General features: G+C 39.1%; 1 protein-coding gene across 2 annotated transcripts; it reads right to left on the bottom strand.

The window, feature by feature from the left end:
* Positions 1-1,361: 1,361 nt before the first annotated feature.
* On the bottom strand, positions 1,362-9,682 carry ZBTB43 (zinc finger and BTB domain containing 43). Of its 2 annotated transcripts, none has more exons than XM_017745614.1 (2): positions 9,624-9,682; positions 1,362-8,256 (listed from the first exon to the last, which is right to left on the bottom strand). In XM_017745614.1, the coding sequence occupies exon 2, from the start codon at positions 8,231-8,233 to the stop codon at positions 6,839-6,841; it is 1,395 nt and encodes a 464-aa protein (XP_017601103.1). In that variant the 5' UTR covers positions 8,234-8,256; positions 9,624-9,682; the 3' UTR covers positions 1,362-6,838. The 2 variants fall into 2 exon arrangements, with proteins under 2 accessions (XP_017601103.1, XP_017601104.1); XM_017745615.1 differs by lacking the exon at positions 9,624-9,682 and adding an exon at positions 8,339-8,480.
* Positions 9,683-10,256: the final 574 nt, after the last annotated feature.

Consider the following 10,256-nt stretch of genomic DNA (forward strand, 5'->3'; position numbering starts at 1 on the left):
AGGGCGGAACCGCCCTCGCTGCGCGACTCCTCACGAAGGCAGAAGGATTTGAGCATTAGCTGAAGCCGGTACGTACGCGGGTAGAGCTCCTTCGACAACTCTCACGGTGTGCAGCTCCAGAAGAGAACGCGCACTCAGAGCCATACCCCGTTAGGCACTCACAGATGCAGCGAGGGAGCTTTTGGGGGAGGACATCCCCCACTCCAGCTGTGAGCTGCCACTTTCACTGAGCAAAGAATTAAAAAGTTCACCTGTGTTACACTGGCCTTGTAACTCACAGAAATCGCTTCAGCAAGCACGCGCTGACCTTTTTTTTGAGTTATCTTGCGTATGCTTGTAGGTCAGGTAGTGCAACGATTCAGTTTATGAACCAGACAGTTCATGTACTACTTGGGAAGAGTCAGAGCGACTGGTGCCAGTAGGTCCGGCTGGGATATCCACCTGGTCTAACTGGACACCACATTCTGTCTTCTGGAGGTATGTCTTTCTCTCCCTTTAAGGCACAGAACAGAGTCTTCATACCTTAGGTATTGAATGCTGATCAGATAAAGCAGCAGCCTGGGAAGCATCCTGGCCAGGGCACAAATAACAGAGTTAACAAACACACAGACAAACTGTATTTGTTCACTCAGATAAAAAAAACTCAAGCAACTAATTCTGAACAGGCAGAAAACTTTAGGCTTATTCTTCCGTGTTCAGTAAATGTAGCCAAAATAGAAAATTAATTTTCTTGTACCATATTCCATTTGAATTTGCTGAAGACTGTTACACAAATACTGACTTCTCCAGGTATTAACTGAACATGCTTTCAATGAGAGCGAGCTCATTTTTTGCTTAGGTAGCAAGCAGCAGCTGGTATAGTTCCTCGAGGACTGAGCAGATGGAGCTTGGACAAAATCAAGTGTTCAGTATGAGTACCTAAATTTAGTCAGGGAGAGAAGGAATCCTCACAGGAAGGTAAGGGAAACTTAATCTTTAATACTTTCCACAGCATGAAATTTCTTTTATACTTAGACAAGAAAAAAATCTATGTTACCTGTACCTACTTCAAATGTAGCAAGAGGTCTTTGGGACATGCAGTTGCTGCTACTATGGAGTGAGTGTTCTGGAATTTTCCTAACAGCATGTACATTCTGTATTGTAACTTCAGAGATCACCATTCTGCAAAAACCAGTTACAACAAAGCCTGTTTGATAAATTTGAACTAGCATGGAAGCTAATTACCTAAAGCAGCAAAGAAATGGGCCCAATGCCACAAATTCATCAAACTTACTGTGTCTTAAAAATCAGGTTTTAGTTTAGTGTTTTCTTAGACTAGGCTGGCATGTTATCATTATTTCAAGAAGACACATTACTAGATACACTTTTTTATATATTTAATAAAGTTATATATCAACAACTTTTGGATTTGTACTTTTGTTTAAGCACTTATTTTGGCAAAGTGAAATATTAAATACTAGTACTGGACATGCATTCCTTTCATTCAAGCTTAAGAAAACATTTACAAAGTTGACAGATAACATTTATTAAAACATGTTATACAAAAAAAGGGGCGTGGGACTCTTCTATAAGAAGAAAATATTGAACAGTAACATTAAATTAAAACCATGCTGTACAATTAGGACAGCAATATTTATAGACGAAACTATCCAACCTCTGCAATACAGGCATAACATCTCACAAAATATCAAGATATGCAAATTTACTATTATAAATGACTTGTTTAGAATAAAAACTTATAGCTCATTAAGGAAGATTCACTTGACTTGCATAAACAGTTACATTTCTGAAAGAAATATGGAATCCCATGAATTAAAAAAAAAAGGAGCAGCAATCAACGGACACAGGCTTCAAGCAAAAATCAGAACTTGCAATTTAATCACATTAAAAATATACGATTTTCTTTTCCAGCATCTTCCCCTAGGCCACTGACAGTTTACAGCTAATAGCTAAAGAAGCCAAGCTATCCAATGAAGCATTTAAAAGACAAAAAACCAACTTCCTTTGTTGCTTAGAGAAAGGTCCTAATTCTGTTACAGCAAAACACTCAATATACTGCTGTAGGCTCTCATAATTCTGAGACAGGTCACCTTGCTGGCACCCAGGCAAAAGTATTAAGATTACATACCCTGATGTGCCTCCATTCTTTCAGGCTCAGTAATACTGGAACACTCATTACATCAGCCTTTGATCATCTGCCCTGCTTATGATACAGGATGGTTTCTCAACCTCAGCCACACCTCAGATGAAAAAAGCTGTGACCAAACACTGTACTGACAATACCTTCTGGGGTCTATCTGCTCACCATAAAACAAACAAGGAAAGTTTAAAAAATGAAACAACAAAAAAGCACCCCGCAAACCAACACTGGTATGTGAAATAGGAACCTTCTCCCTCAAAAGGGTCTGCTATACACCTAAGCAGATTTTAACCCTGCTAAGAGTTGAATTTTTCAGAATGGTAGTTGCACAGATTCCATGGTAATTAACATCTTAGTTACAAAACGGAATGAAAAGGAACTTAGCTGCAGTATCATTAAGTCTTCTTACCACTGCTAGGCCAATGAATGGCTTCAAAGCAGCAGGAAAGTCTGAAAGCCGCCTGGGTGTACAATATTGCTGGCTGTAAGAAGACACTTTAGCACAGCCAACAGCCACATCATTGAAGGTAATGAAGCACATAGGAAGATTAATGAAAGTCATCATATACATATGCATTCATATTATATATATATATGGATTGCTTCCCTCCTCCCCACAAACAGGAAGTAATTTTTCGTACCTTCAACAAGACCACTCCATTAGCAAAGATCAGAAGCTTGACAGAAGCTGTGTCTGTATATCTTGGCTTGCTATGTTCAACTGCACTAGCCACCAGTGGCAGGGACTGCACGGGCTGACGCGCGGCCAGAGGTTGCGAACTGCCCTGTGCTAGTGAAAAGAAGTTCAGCCTGCACAAAAAATGAAAGTGAACAATCCAAGCCAAAATCTCAACCAGAGGTGCACATAATGCTTCTGCTTAAACATACTTAAGGAAGAATGGCAGCTACTAGCAAGAGGTGCAGGGAGACACATGGAGAAAATGCTCCTGGGTATATGTGGAGAAACTGAAGAGCTGCTCTTGGGAAAACACCTGAAGAAGTCACTGAGAACATGTACAGACATACTCACAGAAGGACACACTCTCCACCTGAGGAGATTCACTTCTAAGAGGACTTTGGCCTACAGCTAAGCCCTGCCAGAGCAGGTACACCTCTGAAATAACTGAATTCCACAGGAGAACCAAGCTGGAACAGACACATCCCTGAAGGGACAGTGTCACCATGAACAGTGACACTGACCAGACCAGAGCACCAGAGGACACCCACTAAGAAATGAAGAGCATCAGAAAGGAAGTGTGCATATGAGCCCAACTCCTGTGTTACCTGTCACCTTACAAAAGGAAATGGCAGGAGCTGAATACAGCTCTTGGTGAAAGCAAGGGAAACTGAGACTACAAAGGCAGGGAGAAGAGGTGTTAGACTTCAGCTGAGCCCGAGGAAGATGGTTTAAGTAATTTTTTATCTTTCCCCCCAATACCTGAAATGGTGATTAGAAGTTTGACAAAGGGCAATAAACTGAATTCAAGAGAAACACCACAAGACAGCTGTTTCACCTGTGACATGGAAAAGTAAGGATTTTAGACATGTATCGCAAGCTGCCCTTAAATCATCAGTCCTCTCAATCTGATCTCATGACAATCAGATCAGTATTTTCCTGCAATCAACTGGATTCATGTAGATTAACAGCAGAAAGCCAAATGCTACAAAATCAGTGGAGCAACATTTGTTGGACTTTCAAGACAATGCCATAATATGGGGTAAAACAGCAATAGGCAAATACTAAAAAAAGTTACTATTCATGCTAAGTCATTAAAAAAGGACTTGGTTCTATAATATGATCTACTGAACCTGTTATAAAACCTTTAAAGTGTCTCTCGCAGTACATTTGATTTTAAAGCTTTATTTCAAAGTAATCTTACTGCAAATAGAAGTAATGTTAAACCTAGAAATATCCCATATAAAAGTCATTCCAAGCTGGTAAAAGAAACAGTTTTGCTGGCAGCTCTGTAGGATGGTCTGGGTTCGACATATTTATTGATTTTTTCACCGTATTTTTCAGACTGGTGTTTCTGTCCAGCCTTTTTTATGGTTAAATGGGAAGAGGCACCCTTAACCTTTTTATGCAAAACTGAAGTGACAATTGGAAAGGGGCTGAGAACTGATGTAATACACAAGATCATTCTTGAAATGAGTATGAGAATAAACACCCTGCACATGTTCAAGGCCAGGATGGATGGGGCTCTGAGCAACATGGCCTAGTTGAAGGTGTCCATGCCTATGGCAGGGGGGGGTGGAAGTAGATGACCTTCAAAGTCTCCTTCCAACCCAAACCATTCTATGATTCTAATGCCTTCCTTCAGATGGGATGATGGTACTTGCAGAAATGACGCCATGGAGAATGGTAACGCCTTGGAGAATGGAAAAATGGGGCCACTGAGTGCAAGAACCCTTTCCTCTACCCTCATGTAAACAGGCAAGCATTAAAGTATTTTTTAGTATTAAAAAAGACAGTGTTAGCAGTGTGTAAACAAACCATAGAGGGAATATAATTTCTAAGTTTAAAAAACGTACTTATAAAGTTTTATGGTTTGTTTGGTTTTTTGTTGTTTTTTTTTTTGTTGGTTTTTTTGTTTTATTTTTTTTTGTTTAAATACAAAGTGCTTCTATACATTAAGCAGGTTACAGTGTTAGTGAGCAAAATCCCTGTTTTGTACCTTGATCACAAAGGTTAAACATGGCCACCATGGTATCTGTAGAGTTCAATTAAGTGCTAAGAATAAGAACTCTTGTGGTGCTGATCATTCATGCCCATTGCCAGCAATGGGTTCATTGTACTTGGGAACATCTATTTTAACAAAATTCCATATGAAAAAATATTTGAAGCATTAGAAGATCAATAATTAAGAGCATCTTAAAAAAAAAAAAATGGTTTTAAAGTAGAATGCCAGTAAAGAAATTACAGTAATTACAGCTCACTGAGTAGAAAACCCTCAGCTTGCAGCAGACATTCATTTTCAGGATACAGTTGAGTTGTATCTTAAGACAATTTGTAACTGGGAGTTCAAAAAAGAATCTGAAGTGTAATAATCTTTGTGTGGTTTTGCTTCACCATACAGGGTCATCTGTTTCAGTACATTTTCCTGCACACAGCAGTGCCTAAGACAGAAATTGGGGCCAGACAGGCTTAGGTCTTTAATGCTGGTTAACATTTTCCCCATGTGAACAGCACTATACTTGGATGTCACCTCTTTCTATTATATTCTATGTATATTCTAAAGGCTCTTTCCTTTTCATATTTCAGTAAGCTACTAAGAAGCTTTTGCTTACTAAGAAGCAATTGCTTTTGCATTGGACTGCATTAAGCTTTAAACCCCAAAATCCTTGTCCCCTTTAAAACGGATGCTTTTACTCTATCTGCAGAGCTGGCAGCATCTCTTAGAACTATACACACTCCTCCATCTGTCTCCACGAATGAGAGCCCCACACACAGATCCTCATCCTGACAAAGAACAAGTGTCACTTTCCCAGCAAAAATCCCAACTTCAGACGTAAGCATGGTACCATGTTCTGCAGTACCATTAGAAGATCCAAATGACATACTTCCTACTTTTTTCCACAAGCAACTTCATTTGAGCAAGTAAACAACTCTGCTTGTGATCACCAGTCACAGTAGTTCAGTACCAAGAATCTGTATTACAGTTCTTACTATTCAAACAGTAAAGAATTAGAAGTATAAATACGTATCAATGACTACATAATTTTCCTAAAGCAGGTTTCTAAAACTAGATAGAAGTTCTCAGAGAAGTTTTTGTACCAATAACAAGTCAGTTCATGAATCCAGAGTTTGGTACTTGCTACTGTAGTAAGCCACAAAAATTTGAACAGAAATTTACAGTTTAAATATTTGATTATTTTGACTAAGTTCCAAATGTTACATCTTTTTGTTGGTTTCTTTTTTTTTTTTTACAAGACATACTTATTACACATACTTCTAGAAGCTCTCACAACGTAGTAATTAAAATCTAATGAAGTCAAGAGTCGTACAGCATTAGACCCTAGAGGAGCAAGGATAAAGCATACTTAACATATACTGAAGCTTATATGTAAGTGCATTACAGACTCTAAATAGAAATCAGCACAAAATTAGACATTTGTTTTACTGAAGATATATTAAAAAAACAGAAGACAGATAAAGGAAAGCCAAACCACCTTTACCACTGCCTTTCATTAAGCAATACAGCAAAGGCTACTGAATGATGCACACTACCTAAGGATGCATGTTAAGTATGTTGGCAGTCTTCACCTTGAGGTGGAATTCTAATTTTTCTTCATTAAAATGTGAATCGTATAACGCGATTTGGTCATCTTCATTTTCTTTTCCATTAAGTCGTTCTACCTGAATTCCTGGTTCATCTAAGTATTTTCAGGATTTTTGTCAATTTAGAGCTGAGTTTTACTGTGAATTTAGATGACTTAGAAATACAAGACGGCTTCTAAATACTGCTGTGATTACAATGTCAGACCTCATTTTGCAGGCACCTTTCAGATTAACCACATGCACTTCACACACTGAACACCTGAAGTAATACTGCAGAAAGCAAAATATGTTTTTCTGTTTATACCAGCATACTCATTAAAACTTGTTTTTTTGAGAACGTACAATAGCAAGTACCAGACATTATTTGCATAATGAGTTTATTTTTCTTACTCTACTAAACAAATGTAAGCACTCATGTCTTAGTTCATCTCAGTAGTACTCTGCTCAGCTTTAGAAGCCTGATAGGACTTGGTACAAGAGGTCACATGCCGATGAAAACTGTCCCGCCACATAAATCTTTTCCCACAGATGTTACACTCATATGGTTTTATGCCTGTATGAATTTTCATATGGCCTACAAGATGGTGTTTCATTTTGAATTTCTTACCACAGACACCACAGCCATAAGGTCGAAGACCAAGGTGCATACTCATATGCCGATCTCTCTGACTTTTGTGTGTAAAGCTTTTTCCACACTGACAAGGATAGAGCTTATCGGCATGGGAGAATCCAGTGAGAGACGTTTCTTCTTTAATCCCGGCAGCCATATCAATGCTTTCACCATAGCCTGCTGCCATCATAAGATCCTGTCTGTGAGCACTTAAATTTCCATCTGCCCTTTCACCGGAAAATTCTTCCATAGACGAGCCATAGAAGTCAACTTGTTCATCATAATTACTTTCATCTGCCTGTTCATCAAATTCTGCTTCCATCTTTTTGTCACCTATGTGAAAATCTTCAACACCCGAAGACTGGATTGAGTGATCTGCCTGGATGGCATTCATGGATTCAGAAACTTGGTGTTCATCATAAGGATTATCAACGCCTTCGCAGTCTTGTTCAAACCTTTCTGGTTTCACATGGATCCACCGCTTGTGAGACATGATGCTGGGTTTGCTATACATTGGTCTGGTATACTGGTACTCTGCACTATCACTAGTTCCTTCTTCGCCATCCTGACTGGTCATTCCAGTGCTAAGTCTATCGTGTTCTGTTGAAGAATTACTGGGAAGGTACTCGTGTTCTGTCAGCTGACATGACAGTTCATCTTTAGAGCTCTCTTCTTCATTTTCACCGTCCCTTAGTTCCTGCACTTTGTGGAATTCTGTCTGTCCTCCAGAGCCAAGTTCAAAGGTTTCAACAAGGCCATTGTAGCTACTACTGCTTGGGGACTGATGGTCACTGCCATGATTCATCTTCTGACACAGAACTGTTGGGTTCCCCTCAAGCACTTCAGTGCACTTATCCACTACATGCCACATCTGAAGGAAACTTGCTGCTGTCAGATAACTAACAATTTCTGGCGCAGGCATTACCAGCCGGCCTGTATAGGTAGACAGAAGAATGTTTTCAAATACTCTGGGATTCATCACATCAGGCAGGACTATTCGCCTGCTGTTTTTCAGAAGAACCTGATCACAGAAGTAAGGTGAACTAGCTGCAAGAACAGCTTTATGGGCTCTGAAGAGATGGCCCTGAACCACAATGGACACATCACATAATTGTCCTTGCTGGCGCTGTTGGTTTAACTTCTGCAAAATGGTGCTAGAAAAATCTGGAAATTCCACTCGAAAGGAGCTTGACCCAGACTCCATTTCATTACAAATTTAGTGTTGTGCTGCAAGAAAAAAAAAAAAATTAGAAATTCTGCTTAATCAAGTACTGACCTTTCCATTTTCTTTTTTTCTTAACACACTCACATGGAACTCAACACAACATTTTCTGGAACCTTTTGCCACTGTTGTATTTCTCTCAAGCCACCTCATTTCTCTCTTCTGAAAGCCGTACTAAGGCCATAAATTGCTATGCCAGCATATTTTGTTGTGTTTCTTCTCTCCAAGAGGACTCATCAACTACAGCAGGAACTACAAACAGCAAGTTACTCAGTTGAGATAGATGAAGCATTTCAAACATGAGTTTAGGCTAATGAAACTGTTATTTCATGAAATTATACAGTAGAGTTCTAACTCCAGGATGTCCCAAAGTTTGTACCAGCACGTGAAAGATTCTGTATTTCAAATGCCCACTAAATAATCTCATTGATCTCCCAATAAACACTGACTTTACTCATGAAATATTTCACTTAAGATCAAGTTTTCAAAAGCAACTGTATCAACTCACAGGATGACACTGGAAGCACAGGCAGAACCCCATTAAGAATGAGGCTTATGACCCTTCTCATGCATTTCCCTATTGTTTTATTAATTGAAAGATAGAACAGCAGCAGCTTGTACAGTTTTTAATTCCAAGCTTATTGAGATATTATTATAACACTCCTTTTAGGGAAATCATACAGAATTTAAAATGTCAATCAAGAAACTGATATCTTTGCTGCACAGAACTTTTCCTGCCTGTACCTTGTGTATTTGTAACAACATAACAATTACATGCCAGAACCTCAGCTAAGAGCTCCCAGATTTTCACACCTGTATTCCCACATCATCCAGATGTCTTACTACAAAGTTAACAGCCCTTTAAGCAGTAATACAACTTTTTAAAATGCATACTTGAAATTTTAAATTGAATTTGAGATAAATTTGCATGACAGAAGTTTAAATGCAACTATGAAAGACCAACATTAACTGTCTGAGTAAGTTAAACTTGTGCAATTCTTCTATTTGATAATGTGTAAATTGAGTGCAATGGGATTGCTGAAGAGCCGTGGAGTAGCAAGTGGTTTCCTCTGTCAAGTTCCATGACGTTGCCACCCACATAATCACAAAAGACCACCTTTAAATTTACTGTCTTCAGCACTCCTCAGGTTCTTTTCCTCAAAGCACTAGCCCTCTTCAGAACAGAATCAGCTACCAGTACTTTTCCAGTGAGCAACAGAATACTGCACCTGCCAGTTCAATTTTTCTTACCACTTTGCTTAAAACAATTTGAAATAATTATTTAAGTATTTCAAGTTATTTTATACCTTGTGTATATTATGTCTATTTTTTGAAACTATCAGATTTTTTTTATACAGATGCAGTTCCTTACCTCCCTTTAGAATATTCTCAGATTTAAGATTCTATTTTTCAATACCTGCCTACAAAAAAAAAAAAAACAAACCTTCAGGAGACGTTCAACTGAAATTTAAAGACAGATGCCTATAGAACTTATATACAATTACTGGTAATCTAAACTGCCATCTTTAAGCAGGGAGTCAGTATGTCACCACAAAAACATTTCCAGATGATAGCAGACTTTTTTATATTTTAAGTTCTCATGAAGACAAAATCTAAGTGAAGTATTTTCAATTATCAAAGCCATACCAGTCAAGCAAACCGGTTTTCCAAAGGGATTTCACTTCCTCCTTCTGCACTGTTTTGTTTTGCACTTCCTTTACTCCAAACTCATAAAGAACAAAGTCCTTCTACTTCAGTTAATAAAAAAAATAATCTCCATACTAGAGCACTGAGTAGAACATAAAAGGCAGATGTAAGTTGCTTTACAATAACATTACTTCTAATAAGTGCTAGCAAGGAGTTACTGCCCTTCTCCCCGCGCAGGCCTGCAGATACTGATCTCTCACCCTCCCAGCGCCCCCGCGGTACTGCCGCGGCCGCACGGGCAAGGCCCGGCCGGGAGCCGCTCCAGCCCACGGCACCGGACAGGGCCACCCGCCCCCCC

The sequence above is a fragment of the Corvus brachyrhynchos genome, unplaced genomic scaffold (genome assembly GCF_000691975.1).
Source record: "Corvus brachyrhynchos isolate BGI_N302 unplaced genomic scaffold, ASM69197v1 scaffold59, whole genome shotgun sequence".
Lineage (NCBI taxonomy): Eukaryota > Metazoa > Chordata > Aves > Passeriformes > Corvidae > Corvus > Corvus brachyrhynchos.

Bases quoted from the DNA above. Each gene is read 5' to 3' on its own strand.
- ZBTB43 (XM_017745614.1), bottom strand. From the start codon at position 8,233: ATGGAGTCTGGGTCAAGCTCCTTTCGAGTGGAATTTCCAGATTTTTCT.